This window comes from Panicum virgatum, chromosome 1K, assembly GCF_016808335.1.
Source record: "Panicum virgatum strain AP13 chromosome 1K, P.virgatum_v5, whole genome shotgun sequence".
Classification (NCBI taxonomy): Eukaryota; Viridiplantae; Streptophyta; class Magnoliopsida; order Poales; family Poaceae; genus Panicum; species Panicum virgatum.
Genome location: NC_053136.1, coordinates 53920992 through 53937023, shown reverse-complemented (window position 1 = coordinate 53937023; position 16032 = coordinate 53920992). Strand labels below are relative to the sequence as shown.

At 44.3% G+C, this 16032-nt stretch overlaps 1 protein-coding gene across 4 annotated transcripts; it reads right to left on the bottom strand.

Annotated features, from left to right (window-relative positions):
- Positions 1-531: 531 nt before the first annotated feature.
- Positions 532-15575, bottom strand: LOC120644303 (anaphase-promoting complex subunit 4-like). 4 transcript variants are annotated; one of them, XM_039920912.1, is made up of 19 exons: positions 15377-15575; positions 14555-14666; positions 14283-14374; positions 6698-6781; positions 6270-6509; positions 5321-5398; positions 5076-5212; positions 4603-4763; positions 4399-4499; positions 4244-4318; positions 3796-3975; positions 3439-3521; positions 3262-3351; positions 2638-2742; positions 2240-2375; positions 1860-2069; positions 1616-1765; positions 1324-1405; positions 532-1227 (listed from the first exon to the last, which is right to left on the bottom strand). In XM_039920912.1, the coding sequence occupies exons 1-19, from the start codon at positions 15464-15466 to the stop codon at positions 1115-1117; spliced, it is 2319 nt and encodes a 772-aa protein (XP_039776846.1). In that variant the 5' UTR covers positions 15467-15575; the 3' UTR covers positions 532-1114. The 4 variants fall into 4 exon arrangements, 3 of the variants coding, with proteins under 3 accessions (XP_039776846.1, XP_039776851.1, XP_039776850.1); XM_039920917.1 differs by lacking the exons at positions 14555-14666; positions 15377-15575 and adding an exon at positions 7072-7128 and having other exon boundaries at positions 14283-14372; XR_005663619.1 differs by having other exon boundaries at positions 2210-2375; positions 4603-5212; positions 5321-6509; positions 15377-15557.
- Between the last annotated feature and the right edge of the window lie 457 nt (positions 15576-16032).

Here is a 16032-nt window from a genome sequence, read left to right as displayed (position 1 = left end):
TGATTCGGAGTTCAAGATCAGATCAGATGGCGGGTTAGCGTCGTGGGCAGTACACCAATTTTTTTTTTTTTTTTGGAAATTGGCAAGACACCATTGAGCAAACTGACGGCTGATGAGCTGAGCAACTGGAAACTGCTGCACGAGTGCTGACTGCCTTTGCGTCCGATCCGGTACACGATGGTGCTTCCAGTAAAGCACGCTACAAGAATGACAGCTTTGGTACCACGTGACGGTTGGCACAGCAAATGACGACGTCACGTGCCAGTTAACCAATCTAGCCATTTGTACAAGATCATGTCGATGTACAGACCATACTGAACTTGTTCTTTTTTTTTTTGAACGATTCATATTGAACTTGTTCTGCGATCGCAAGCTGCTGCTACAACTGCGTCGGTTGTTGCAACGAGACGGTAATCGATAGTATTTACCATCAATTGCCAAAACAAATTACAAAACAAACATGGTTGCAAATCAACCGAAGTAACACAGTGCTGGATCTACAGGCGAACAACATATCAAGTCCCAGCAAGATATTTAAAAATGCCAAGTAAAATAGCCTACTGGAACCAAGAAAAAAGTTTACACTTAATATGTTTCCAAATCAAAGCAGCTCAACGGTGCAAAAAAAAAATCTACGAAAAATGTCCTCGATTGACATATCAGCCCTTGTAACCATCAAGATTTGCAAGACAACTCTTTAGCACGTTAGCGTTACACCTACGATCAAGATTCAAGACGTACTAACTGTAACACAATTCGATCAGAAATGGGGCAACGGCTATAAATAAAGATATTGCGAAACCATTTCCCATCAAAGCTCGCTTTGCAGATAACCACGATCAAGTCCAACTTGCAGAGCCCACCCATACAGCTGACAGTTTCAGCCCCAAAAGTGGCAGAGCACATTCTAACCTAACCTGCCACCACGCTGATGTAGCTTCAGAACCAGAACTTGCACTGCTCTAGTGCTTTGTCGTGAAAACTAGAGGCAAGTTAGTTTCCGTATATATGCTAATTCCCAGCTCCTGCCTCCAGTACAGAAAGTCCAGCTTAGTGCGGTATGATGACATTCACTGAAATGTCTGAGCTCAAGCTTCCACGAATTGGATACCAATCACTCCATATCAGAAACTTCATCCCCATCCTCGTCCTCATCCTCATCCTCATCAAGGATATAAACCAAGGCATGCCTCCGAGATGAAAAGACACATGCAACTCCTCTTGATGCTGCATAAAACGATCAGAGAAGCAAGCCCCAGGTGTGTCACACTGTAATGCAATAACAATTAAGATTCCTATACAGAAAGTTCATGATCGACATACCACTGACTGCAAGTGGAGTAGATACGGTGTGAGGTATGCTACGAACTTTCCCATAATCTGTGTCCAATTGAAGATCCAGTGCCTACAAGGGTCATGACAGGAAAGAAGCCAAGATATTACCATTTAACATAAAAGCTATGGTTAAGTAACATAATGAGTACAATGGCATAAAATTTGTTGTTGCCAATATAAGGACTTTTTTCGAAGATATACATTGTAAGGACTAGCTGCTATGAAATGAAGTACATGCCGTAACATCAAACATAGAATAAACATTTACAATAATTATTACCACCAGTTTTTGCAGACCGTAAATATTTGTGGGGAATGTTCCTGAGAGCGGCATAAAGGAAACATTTTGTGTCTGCAGCATCACCATCCAAGATCTTCCAGGGCTATCAGAATGAGACCTTTCACTAAGTAGTAAAACTACTTGGTTGTCCTGTTTCAAAAATGGGTAATCAATATTTTGGTAAGCTATGCTAAGTACTGTACAAGAACTGGAATATTGTCTAAATACAAACAACAGGGAGTACCTTATAAAGCGATAGGTCAACACACTCGTATTCGTCAGGCATATGCAATAGAAAACCTGAAAGTGACGACGTGCTGAGAGCAGTACAACAGTTACCAGAGTCCTTTATCACACCGATGCAATTTCTTTCATTTAATGATCCATCAGGTATCTTGAAGCACACATAATCAGTCCAGTTATGTGAGGAATCCTCATGTTGCGAATCTTCATCCTGTTTTTAAGTAATGATGGGTAAAAATTATGAAAAACAACAGCATCGTTGAATTAATGCAAGGTGTGTACAGGAGCTACAGACAGGTACAGTAGCAAATAATGAGTATGATTTACTTTATGACCATGATGCAAACATACTTGTCAAAAATCACTGAAGAGAACATGAACCTTATAGAATGATATCGATGTCGGTGTACATGTTGATGAAAAGGTATCTGATGTAACAGGGTATAGAGGAAGCAATCCTTGACAGTGTATTTGCGAAGAGATAGTGGTAAACGGCATCAAGAAAGCCTCCTTCAAGCTGAAGTGGATGACAACAGAAATGGTAAGTGTAGCATAACAATGCTTAGCAAAGGCAAGGATCAGCTATGTTTAAGCAACAAGTAACATAATTGAAATTATTTACTCTGTGAAAGTGAAAAACACAAAGACTTGACTGATAAAATATTGAATGGTCAAATAACAAACAATTTAACTAAAATAGTTCGGATAGATGGAATATCAATCTCAAGCAAATGTAAAGCATATAACTGATACAGATTTTAAGTGATCAAATGATTCACCTATCTTCCAATTGATTGAATTGTTTTACTAAACTCCTTTCCAAAAATTGAGTGTCCGTAAATCCTCCAAAAACTACTAGTTGCTCAACATGTCTTGCAGTATCCCTGAAAAACCATGTTGAACAAAATAAGAAATGAAGGAAACCAGAAAGCATCATCACGAAAGAAAGTTAATTAAATTAAATAATGATGACCAAAGGACAAACAACAGCTCCATGTGATTGAGTAACTTTTAATCAACTTGTGTTGGTTTGGACACAGTATTCATAGATCATATATCCCAAGATCTTCAATAACTCACCTCAAAGAACAGTGCGTTTTCTAACACCAAGACAGCAAGTGTAAACAAGAACACTAAAATAGTCAATTTCAGAAGTAATTCCTGTGAGTTAACTGGCATTTATAAAATTCATGGTACAGTACGCCAATCATTCCATGACATAACAACATGCATATGTATATTTAACCAACTGAAGGTTTTGAAATCTTGTGCATGACAAGATATCTTATAAAAAACAATGGGTGAAGAATACTTAATAAGCCAAGGGCGGCCCAGGTTCAAAGCATGGCACCTTCTTAGAACAAAGGCGGGGGGACACAGCAAACAGAAGGCATGCCACTTACATATCACACTCAATTCTCTCGTCTGCTTCAAGTAGCTGTTTGATTGGATCCTTATCAAGGAGGAACTTCAGAAAAATCACCACAAGTTCACTACAAAAGGATAGACCCTGGTAATAAATAACAAAATATTGATCCATGATTTATGAATCATGGCAATACAGAAAGTAAAAGGCTAACCTGTTTGCTGCTGGAACTTGATCAGTTGGTTCATTTAGTAATATCTTAACACACTTTAAAACCCAGGTGAAGAAGTTTTGAAACTGGGAAAAAGATTAATAAATGGTAGTTACTATAGAATAAATCCTCAACAAAATAACATTACCACTATAAATGCATATAAGAAACTAACAGGAATATTCGTTCAGCCTAATACTCTAATAAACACAATGATTAGGACGCTACTATTAACATACTCTGAATATCAAAAGAAATTGATCATTTTTTAGGTAGGATGCAGGAGCTTCATTTTCAAAGGACAAAAAAGCCAAGTCAAAATGGACGTATTGAAATATGCAGAAGGATAACAAAAAGTACCAGATAAAGAACAGTAGCTGCAACCCTTGAAAAGCGCTCAACTTGAACAACTAACATCCCTATACTCTCAGTTACACGATCCATAAGCTTTTCATCTAACCCGATAATTTGAAACCGTGAACGCCATCTTGCAAGGCCTCTTAATTCTGCGAGTCTGAATGAAATAATCTCGACAGCAGGCTGTGAAGAAAGAATACAAATAAGATGTTCAACTTTTTAATAGAAACAAGATAAAAGGTACTAAAAAATACATGGTAGTCCAGCAAATGAGATGACCATGAATTTAGGGAACCACATAACTAGCTATATTTACATGCAAAAAATCCAGTTTAGCATCCCTAACTAGTAAAACGCCAAGAAAACTCTACAGTGTCACTGCGAAGTGAATCAAACTAGAAAACAATAGTCCAAGTGCATATCTCTGTGGCATCAGTAGGTAGTAGTTGACCTGAAGATGCTCACTGACAACGCCACGAATTTCTCTTCCAGCACTGTCAACAGCCTTGGCTATCCTCTTGAGACCCTACCCACATATGAAATGACAATTTAGGCAGATTGACTCAGAAAATAAGCTACAGAATTTGTAGTAGTAGTAGCAATTACTGCTTCGCCAAGTGAACTCGCTAAAAATTGGTGAAGTGCTGGACTTGTTCGTGTCCCAAACAAAAGGCTTAGAAATTCATCCTCAGAACTAGATTCTGCTCCTGTAAGTAGATAGAAATTTTCATGTTAGAAACTTCCAATTGTGGAGACAGAATGAAGGTATGGACTTCCTGATGGCTATGGTTCAAGAGAAATCAATCATACCATGTGCAGCTATCAGATTTGGCAAGGCACTAAATTTCTCATGAAATAAATTCATGGCACTTGACCATTGTTTGGATATCAAAGATATGGAAGCGCGGACAACTTCAACCAGATTTTGAATACTCGATGCTTGTTGGGACACCTGATGCAGCTCATTTTTTCTTTACAGCATTTATGGTAAAATACAAATTTTAGTACATGACAATAATAAGCAGAAGTTGACACACATAACAAGAGTTAAGATCCTTTACAAAAAAATATTAACAAAATACTTTTGGTATGTTTTTAGTAATGAATATTTGCACCTGTCTATAAAGAGCTGAATTGTGGTTTGTAAAGCGAGTGAATGAGCCCATCAAAAGATAGGTAATTCTAGCACTAAATGTGGATCTTAGTTTAGAAGTCAGCATACAACAATGATATATGGTTTCTGAACAAGCAAGTAAAATTCAATGAAACGGTTATGTCGTTACCGGTTGAAAAAGATAGATGTATCTAGGTAGAGACAATGTAATCCAGCAGTTTCACAGTTGTGAGAAAGGTTTTCAGTGTCAATCAACTTTCCGTAGCACAGAAGAACCAATTTCTGGAGGTTTCTTGACAAAGAGACCTGATATAAGAAAATAAGTTCAGAGAATCTCTTTTTTCTTAAACAGAAGAACACAGCATCTCATATGTAGAAGATTAAGATGTGCATTTGATACTAAGAATTAATTACCTTGCTTACTGAAGCATCCTGGAGTTGATAATTCTTTTTTCCAGAGGATTCAACATTGATTGGAATCTTATTTATGTTCTGAAATGTCAAAGGCATAAAGCTACTGATTCATAGAACCTTGAACAGGATAAAGAATATTCATAAAAAAAATAACACAAAAGAATTAGGCAGCAGCGGTTGAAATGTCCATACAATCAGCCCTTGAGATTACACAGCAACGTCACTACTCCTATCATGTTACACCACCAGCTTGTGCGCACTTGGAAAAGAAGATGAATCATAGATGATAAGAAAATGCCAGTCCAGTTTGCCATCATAGACAACAATCAGGGGTATTTCCAGCATTTTGTGAATAAGTTCAAAGTTTAAATACTTAATACTGAATAGTGATGACACTTTTAAAAATACTACGAGTATTTTTTCAGAAGAGTGTAGCTGCTTAAGCATTATACATGATGACACCATACACTTGTTGGTTGGGTCAGCCATTGATAACAATAATCAAGCCTAAAAGACTTCAGCTTGCTTTGCTTACAATGAGCATCGTAACAAAAAAATATTTCTGGATGCCAAGTTGCCAACTTCAAAGCATGACAATAACGCCTTACTGGACGTAGCAAAAAAATTATGTAACTGTCTTGTCCCGATGGAACAGCATGACTGAACGGAAAGAATAGTAAGCAAAAATGATGCACTAGAACTGTTCAACTGTATTAATGCACACCTACAGTATGAATGCAATTTTGTAGAAAAGCTTGCCAGAAGAACTGTTCCATGTTGTTTATATCATGTTTCATGTTACAGTACAAAGGTCTCAGGGACTAATAACAGGAAACATTGGAATCAGGAGAAAGCATGCATGACAAATTATTTTTTATTGAGTTCAAATTAGGGAGAGCACTGAGTATTACAAAAATATTCCAACATTGAGTCTCAGTCATTTACTTACTATCTTTCCAACAGGAAATATTCCAAAAATGCTGAAGCAAACACAGCCATCTTTACCACCACTGCATAGGATGTTAAAACGCTGACAGGAAGCACTACAAAATTGTGGAATAGCTTCTTCATTTTCATCCGCAAGACCAGTATCTCCAGAACTTAATCCACCTATCCTAGGCATCACAGGAGCAGGTGGAAAGAAACGTGCGGTGCGGTCTTCATAGGGTAAAAACTCATCCTTGTCAGGCTGAAAAAAATAGCAAAAGACTCAGTAATCAGAACTTTTCAGTAGAGACATAAATTAATTTTAATTAGAGCTGAATTCATGGATGAACTGAACATTTCACGACTACATGCAACATCTGTTACTCTATGATGTTTAACATGAGATGGTATTATATGTATAACAAAAATATGAGAAAGGCAATAGTGTACCCTTGATAGTAGATCATCTTCTGCCCAGTTCAAACATACAATGGCAACATCGTGGGACTTCATAGTTCTTAGCATCTTCCCGTTCTGAAATAAGCTTTTCCTTCAGTTATAAATGCACAAAGTGACAATGTAAAAGAAAAGTAACAAGTAGACCTTGATAGCATGAGAGAATTTTATATTCAAGAGTAACTAAAAAAATGGAAGCTGGCCAGAATTCCAAACATAAATAGATTTTGTACTCAATGAAAGCTGGTAGGGAGTATAAGATATTACAACAAACACTACCAATGATTCAGCAATAGTTAGAATTTGAGAAAATTCAACAAAACTGGATAGATTGCCCTGTGATTATAGTGCCAATCAATCACCTCTACCTCTCCATGTAGGCAGAGTTATAGTGTCAATCAAATCATTTTTCCAGTGCTTTCATCCTATGAAAAGAAAACTAGTCAGTGAAAGGTGGTCAAAGAAAAGATTAGGGATTGCCTATTGCTGACTATTTGTTGAATGAGGCAGTGGATTTGTAAAAGTTCCTTGCAATTCCTTGCAATATACGCAGTGCGTGGCTAGCTAGAACGAGAACAAACTAGCCCTGGAGAGGATGCAATATACACAGAGAGCATCTTGAAAAAAAAAGGAATGTTTCATTTCAAGAGAACACAAAGAGAAGTTTATCAGAAAAGTGAGGTCTTGATAATCTGTATAGATGATCAAGTAGTGGGTGCTGCAAGAGCCCCAAGTGTATGTGATTGGTGTTACCTTTGGATGATTAGACAAGTGATAATCTCCATTAGTCCTAGGTGGACATATATGTAGCCAGGGTATGGGCCACTATGGGCCTAGATAACATATGGGCCTTAACACCCCCCCCCCCCTCAAACTCAAGGCGGATCTGAAGCGTTGAGTTTGAACAAATGAAGACGATGATGCTCTCGAGTTTGTGCTTTAGTGAAAAAATCAGCAAGTTGCTGCTCTGATGAAACATACTCAAGAGCAATAGTTTTCTGATGACAATGAGACCGTGAAAAGTCTGCATCAACACCAATGTGCTTCGTAAGTTCATGCTTGACAGGATCATTAGCAATCTGAATGGCTCCAGTGTTATCACAAAGAATAGGTGTGGGGGTATCACAAGAAACTCCAAAATCAGCTAATAGCCATCGAATCCACACAATCTCAGCAGTAGTAGTGGCAAGTGCTCTAAGTTCTGCCTCTGTACTAGAGGGGGAGACAGCAGCTTGCTTCTTGGACTTCCAGGCAAGAGGAGAAGAACCAAGAAGAATGCAATAACCAGAGACAAAACGGCGATCTGTTGGATCACTGGCCCAAGTGGAGTCTGAATAGGCATGAAGCTGAAGTGAGTTGTCATGAGCATAGAATAAACCCCGAGAGGATGTCCCACGTAAGTATCGCAGTACACGAAGCAAATGTCCAAAATGAACTGAAGTTGGAGCACTCACAAACTGACTCAAAATATGAATAGCATGAGCAATATCAGGCCTTGTGACTGTGAGATATACTAGACTACCAACAATATGGCGGTATCGAGCAGGATCTTCGAGAGGGGTACCATCCGTAGGACGAAGCTGTAAGTGAATATCCATAGGAGTGGCAGCTGTCCGAGTATCAGTAATACCAGATCGAGCAATCAGATCTTGAATGTATTTAGATTGAGAAATGTAATACCCCTTGTCAGATCGTGAAACCTCAATGCCCAAGAAATAACTGAGAGGACCCAAATCAGTCATCTGAAATTGTTGACTAAGGTGCCTCTTGACCAAGGAAATATGCTCGGCATCATCACCCGTGATCAACATAGAGAAGAAGCAGAGTACGACCACGTGAAGAAGTATGAATAAATAGAGCCGGGTCATGAGGACTAGGTGAAAAACCAGCTTCCATTATCACGGAAACAAAACGCTCATACCCAGCACGGGGAGCTTGTTTGAGGCCATAGAGAGCACGACGAAGACGACAAACCTGTCCTGAAGGGACATCAACACCTGGAGGTGGGTGCATATAAACTTCCTCATGTAACTCATCATGAAGAAAAGCATTCTTGACATCCATTTGAGAGATAGTCCAAGAACGACTGGCAGCTACTGCAATCATAGTACAAACGGTAGTCATATGCGCAACGGGTGCAAAAGTCCCCACATAGTCCTGCCCCTGAGTTTGCTGAAAACCGCGAGCAACAAGACGAGCTTTATACCTCTCAAGGGATCCATCTGATTTGGTCTTGATTTTGAACACCCATTTACATGTAATAGGTACAGCATGGGATGGCAAAGGAACAATTTCCCAAGTACCTGTCCGATCAAGTGCAGCAAGCTCCTCTGACATAGCATTCTGCCACTCTGGAATACCAGATGCTTCCTTGTAAGTGGAAGGTTCAGCAACAGCAAGGACAGCACTTACATGAGGAAAACCCAATTTATCAGGAGGAGCAATAGCAGCACGATCCCGTAGATTATATCGCGGACCAACCTCTGACTCATTAGAAATAGAATGAGACTCAGTAGTGTTAGATGCATCTAAAACAGGAGGATCAGGACTGGCCAAAGGAAAATCAGATGGAAGAACTGTGGGAGCTTTGGGACGACGGGTGTAAACTTGTGTGACGAGAGGTTTAGCGGGTGGAGGTGGTGGAGGCTGTGGTGGACATGGAGGCTGTGGTGGACATGAATGTTGTGGTGAACATGAAGGCGATGGAATAGGTGGAGGAAGACACAGAAAGCTAGTGGACTCTGTGGGGGAAGATGAGGATGGAGTGGAAGAATTATAAAAGAAAGGGCGATTCTCATCAAAGATCACATCACGAGAAATACGCATACGACGAGAGGAAGGATCGTAACAACGATAACCCTTATGTTCAAGACTATACCCCAGATACAGGCACTCAACTGACTGAGCAGTCAACTTAGTCCGCTCACGAGGTGCAAGCAAGACATAACAAGTGCAACCAAAAACTCGAAGATGATCATAGCGAGGTGGAGTACCAAATAGAACTTCACCAGGACATTTTCCAGACAGTGTGGAAGACGGTTGTCTATTTATGAGATAAGCAGCGGTAGAAACAGCCTCACCCCAAAAATGAGAAGGAACAAATGAGGAAATCAAAAGGGTACGAGCAGTCTCAATGAGATGGCGATGCTCGCGCTAAGCAACCCCATGCTGAGCATAAGCGCCAGAACATGAAAGCTGAGGAAGAGTACCCTCAGAGGCCAAAAATTGGCGAAGAGCATCAGATATGTACTCGCCACCAGAATCAGAACGAAACACTTTAATAGAAGTGGAAAACTGAGTATGCACCATAGGAGCAAAATTCTGGTAAATGGAACACAACTAGGAGCGATGTTTCATAAAATAAATCCAAGTATATCGAGAGTGATCATCAATAAAAATAACATAATACTCATGACCACCCTTGGTGGGAAAAGGTGCTTTACCCCATACATCAGAATGAATAAGATCAAAAGGTCGAGCTGAATGAGATGTACTAGAAGAATATAGAAGTTGTATTTGTTTTCCAAGTTTACATCCCGTGCACTGAAAGCTAGACTCGACAGAAGTATTGCCTAGACAACCACTACTTATTAAGGTCGACAAACGAGACCCACATAGATGACCGAGGCGATGATGCCACATGGCAAAAGGGGCAGATGATGATGCAACAGATGACACATGAGCTGTAGAGGTAGCGGAAGCAGGAAGACTCAATGTGTCCAAAACATAGAGGCTAGAGGAACCTCTACAGCGCTGGCCAGTCCCAATCACTCTCCCGGTTCGACGATCTTGAACAAAGCAAGATGAGTCATCAAATCCAATAAAACAATTCTGATCGGTAATCTGTCCTACTAAAAGAAGATTCATGGACAGCTGGGGTACAAAGGAAAATGTTGGCCCAAACATGGATCTTTTGGTGGAAAGCCCGGAGGTCAGCTTGACCAACGGGCCGCTTGATTGAATCAAAGAGACAATTCGGTTTCTTACAAGGGAGAGGGTTGCTGCTTATATAGGCAGAGCCTTCACCTACTCCCAACAACTTTAACACTTTAGCCAAACGCACCTCATGATCAACTTGAGGGCCAAGGCAACACACACTGCAAAAAATAAAAATGCAAGAAAATAAGATACAAGTGCTAGCTTAATCCTATCAATCTCCCCCTTAAGCCTAGCACTAAACTACCTTCTTCAGCCCAATTCTCTCCCTCGTCTCCTGGAACTTGGCCTTGCCCAGAGACTTGGTGAGAATGTCAGCCAGCTGGTCGGCAGTGGGAATGTGGTTGGTCTTGATGCTCCCTTCCTCCAGACAGTCCCTGATGAAGTGGAACTTGGTCCTGATGTGCTTGCTCCTATCATGGAAGACAGGGTTCTTGGCCAGGGCGAGTGCAGACTTGCTGTCCACCCTCAGCTCCACCACTTCCACTTCTCTGCCCAGGAGCTCCCCGAGCAGCCTTGCCAGCCAGAGTGCTTGCGTTGATGCAGTGGTGACGGCAATGTACTCTGCTTCACAGCTTGACAAGGCCACCACCTTCTGCTTGACGGATTGCCAGCAGACCAAGCAGCTCCCGAGGAAGAACATGGTGCCGCTGGTGCTCTTGCTGGTGTCGACGTCGCCGGCCAAGTCGCTGTCGTTATAGCCGATGAAGCGCGTTGTGTTCGGAGCCTTCCCGTAGTGCAGCCCGTAGTCCAGCGTCCCGACCACGTAGCGGAGCACGCGCTTGGCGGCCTGCTGATGCTCCACCGTGGGCCGCTGCATGAATCGGCTCAGGTACCCGATGGCAAACGCCAGGTCTGGCCGAGTGTGCACCAGGTACCGCAAGCTCCCCATGAGTCGCCGGTACAGAGTCGCGTCCACCTCCTCCGCGGTACTCTCCCTGCTGAGCTTCAGCTTCTCCATCGGGGTGGCTGCGGGATTGCAGCCCTGCATGTTCCCCAATTCGAGGATGCGCTGTGCGTAGTTGGATTGGCACAGCGTGATGCCCTTGGCATCCTGGCGGACCTCGACGCCGAGGTAGAAGCAAAGGAGGCTGAGATCGCTCATCTCGAAACGATCCTTCATATCCACCATATCCACCAAGCACTGTCTCAACACAAAAAGCCCATTCTCTATAATTGGAGCCATCAAGCCGCACAGGGATGGTGATAGCAGTAGGATGCGACATGCTGGTATATGTCCAACAATAGCAAAGACCAGTACCAATAACAAGAAATGAAAATCCTGCTCACAGAGGAAAAACACGGCAGTCTGCAGCAGCGGCGCCTGATGAAGATAGCCTGAGTGGACTCCCGTGACAGCAGAAATCACCATGACGGGCGGCGATGTAGAGGAGACCGCGATGGGCAGCGTTGGAGAGGAGGCCGCAATGGCGGCGGCGAAGAAGAGGCCGTGACGGGCGGCAGGAGATGGGCCGCGACGGCGGCGATAGACGAGCCACAACGGCGGCGCTGGACGGGCCGCGACAGGCGGCGGAGATGCAGCCAAGACGGATCCGCGACGGGCGGAGGCAATGCCGACGAGGACGAAAACGGCACGGAGGGACGAGCAGAGGAGCACCAGGACGAGCGCCGCGTCCGCGACGGGCGGAGGAGACGGCGCAACAGGGGAGGAAGAGCGCCGTGTCCGTGACGGCCGGAGGAGACGGCTGCAACGGGCAGCGGAAGTGCAGAGGAGGCCACGACGACGGCGGAGCAGAGCGCCGGCGGGAGAAAAAAATGAATCGGGGGTAGGGATTAGATTAGTCCTAACCCTAACCCTAAATCATGCTCTGATTCCATGTTACCTTTGGATGATTAGACAAGTGATAATCTCCATTAGTCCTAGGTGGACATATATGTAGCTAGGGTATGGGCCATGTAGGAGAGAATAGAATTGGTGTAATGGATGGATTATATTAGCTTGAGGCCTCGGCTGGTATATATAAGAGTACAAGACTTGGGGTGCAAGGCAACCCCACCGGATATGTATGGCAGTCCGGATACAATATCTAAATTACCAAATATAAGAGTCCCGATCGGTGAAGGCGACGAGGAGCCGGCGAAGGTCGACGTGCGAACGAAGCGGCGAGGAGGGCAGTGCAGATGAGCGTCCCCTAGGGCACCGTCCATGTCACCATGTCGCATGTCGAAGACGAAGAAGAGGCCGGTGAAGTCGACGCCGATGTCGAAGTAGAGGCGCGAGTTCGACGGGTGGTGGGCGACTCAATCTCGATCAGTGATCGAGTAAAAACAGAGAAACTAACCAAAAATAAATCAGCAGCAGCAAATCTTCGCGTAGAGCCTCTGGGTGCGCATAGCACAGGCCTCCTCCCCACTCTCATCCTCTCCCCTGCTCATCATGGTCAACGACGGACCATAGCCATGGGGCGAGAGAGAGAAACAGAGGGTGAGAAAGAGGTGGCCAGGCGACGGCGATGAGGGGGGGTGGTGCGCGTCCCTCCCGACGATGGCAGGTAGCTGGAAGCGGTGGAGGATCCCCGCCAGGGACGGCAGCGGATCCGGAGCGTGGCGCACGTCCTGGCCTGCGACGACGGATCCCCCCGGGATGCGGAGGAAGCCGCCAGGGTAGAGGCGCGACCGGCGGCGGAGGGAGCCCGCGCGAGGCGCGCGGGACAGAGCCGCACGGGCGCTGGAGAGGAGGCCGCCGGGTGGACGGTGCAGCCGACGCGGGATCCAGACGGGAAGCCTGGCATGAAGGCGACGGGTCGGAGCGGAGGTGCTGCACGGAATTCGTCGACGACGAGTTGAAGGCGCCACGCGGAGCCCCTGCTACCGCCACGGCAGCACAAGGTGGGTCACGGGTGCCGCCGGGGGACTGCGACTGCCACCACGGCAGCGCGGATCGGGTCGTCGGCGGATTCCATGCGGGTGACGAGGTACGCCGATCTGCTACTGCTTGACGCTCTAAGGGCGGCGGATTAACTCGATCCGCCGTGATGGAGGGCGCTGCCCCCGGCAGAGGTCATGGGCGACCTCCCCGGGGGCGCGCTAAAAGGCCGGCGAGGGGGCGCCCTGGAGGGGCGCCGTGGGAAACAGGGGGAAGGCGGCGGCGCGAGAGGAGGGGCGCCGGCGGCGCTAAGGTTAGGGCAGCGGAAGGTTGCCTAGGATCTCAAACCCTAAACTCGTGATACCATGTAGGAGGGAATAGAATTGGTGTAATGGATGGATTATATTAGCTTGAGGCCTCGACCGGTATATATAAGAGTACAAGACTTGGGGTGCAAGGCAACCCCACCGGATATGTATGGCAGTCCGGATACAATATCTAAACCACCAAATATACTCTAACAGGCCACTATGGACCTAGATAACATATGGGCCTTAACAATTGGGTGATCTTGTGTGGCAAACGCAATCAGTATAGCCAGCACAGATTATTCTTCGAGGAGTGTATTCAAATGTCTCCGTTAGAAACATAGTTGGGCAAGAATTCCTTGGAGTCTGTGGCCCCCAAATTGTCTGCTATTAGTTTGTTTGTAAAGGGCAAATAGATGACGGGATCAGGTCATTATGAAGTATGAACGAATGTCCATATAAGACACAAAAAGGATCGAGAGACTCCATTTATCATCCACATACACACCTCAACATCATGCAAAAGCACCAAACCATCTTCTGTGCCAAGTGCTATTATTTTACCATCAGGGCTCCAGCAAATAGATGTGATGCACTTCCCTGAAAAATTAAAATATCTCAGTTCTCACTACCTTTTGAACGTTCAAAGCAGATATAACCACTTTAACTACAAATTACAATGGTATACAGGAACAGAATGTGCACTGACATTGTGTGTACTGATTGAAAAGATAAGTAGGAGGCAAATGGAGAGAGATAAAATCAGTGCCGTGGAGCAACCTGGAGAGATTGTCCATAGCCTTTGCCAATTGAAGCGATGGAGGAGAACCTTGGAGTCATCAGTAACCATAGCAAGCAGATCCTTCTCTGGATTCCATTCTGCCATTTTTATCTACGAGTAGTGAAAAATGGGCACATCAGTACCTAATGCCTCGTTTAGCATAAATTAATAAACAGGAACAAAGAAACAATGGGAAATTTGAATTTCGATGTCCTCTATCGTTTCTGGACTACATAAATGAACACAAAGTGACAGGTAATGAAATTCAGCGTCAGCAACTGTCTGATATGTGCACTTGCTATTAACTTCTCTGTTACTGAAGGATTACTAAGTACTGAATAATGAACAGGATATAAGAGAAATGAGACAGATTAAACATGACGATGGGGCAAACACTACAATCACTGAAAGTATTTTTGCCAACAAAAATTAGCATTCAAAGCTGAAATCAGTGCTCCATACCAGTAAAATGGCACCTCGCGACTCATCCAGAGTTCAGACCAACCAGCTTCCACCAAACCCCAGAAGCATCCCTCTATCAACCCGCGCAGTGACAGTAAGATCGGTGTAATCACACAGGAATTCTAGCAAACAGTTGGCACGCACCGAACGCTAGTTGCCGCAACCCAAGGACCTACCCGATCCAGCCGCGCTTTCTAGTGAACTAGGCATTACCCTTGACTGCCTGAACCAAAGCGACGGCGCACTATTTCGAAGACATGGTACGGGTTGCAACTGTTGGTTAAGCATCGCCATGAGCTCGCACACACAGCGTTTGGCTATGCACAGAGGAGAGGCTGGGGAAGGAGCGGAGACGAGACCTGGAACGGGATGGGCTTGTCGAACTGGAGCTGGAACGGCGTCGCCGCCGCCGCTGCCGTGGACGCCTCCTCCATCTGCTCCTCCGCCATGTTCGGTGGATGCGGGTGGGGGATTTTTGGTTGGGGAAAACTCTTTTGAACGGGCGGGCGCGAAGGAGGATCAAATGGCGACGGCGACGGCGAGCCTCGACGGCACCCTGATGGCGTGTCCGCGGGACCCAGAGTAGCAGAGTTTGGGCCAAAAGCGATATGGTCGGACCGATCCAAAACCCAGTGTTTCGCAGCAACATTTACCAATGGGCCTCAACGAGGCTAGATAGCTAATTAGCTTTCTTTGGAATGTTTTTAATAAAGACGATCCTGTATTTAATTCAGAATATGTTACTATTTTTTCAGATCAATAAAAGTCGTCGAATGGCATTTGCTAAAAAAAAACCCCACACCACCGTACTCCATCGAATAGGTCTTTTTTCCCCCCGAACCCATAAAGATAACTTCACAAAGAAAAGGAACCCATAAAGATAAGCATCTCCTAACTAAGGGTGTGTTTAGTTGGTGAAAAGGTTTGGATTTTGGTACTATAACACATTTCGTTGTTACTTGACAAACAATGTCCAATCATTGACTAATTAGGTTTAAAAAATTCATCTCGTGCT

What these genes read in the sequence shown, in the direction of transcription:
- LOC120644303 (XM_039920912.1), bottom strand. Translation starts at nt 15,466, where the DNA reads ATGGCGGAGGAGCAGATGGAGGAGGCGTCCACGGCAGCGGCGGCGGCG. An exon ending in TATTTCCTGTTGGAAAGATA is followed by an intron (nt 5,399 to 6,269) that starts GTAAGTAAATGA and finishes TTGACATTTCAG; the next exon opens with AACATAAATAAGATTCCAAT. An exon ending in CGAGTTCACTTGGCGAAGCA is followed by an intron (nt 4,319 to 4,398) that starts GTAATTGCTACT and finishes ATATGTGGGTAG; the next exon opens with GGTCTCAAGAGGATAGCCAA.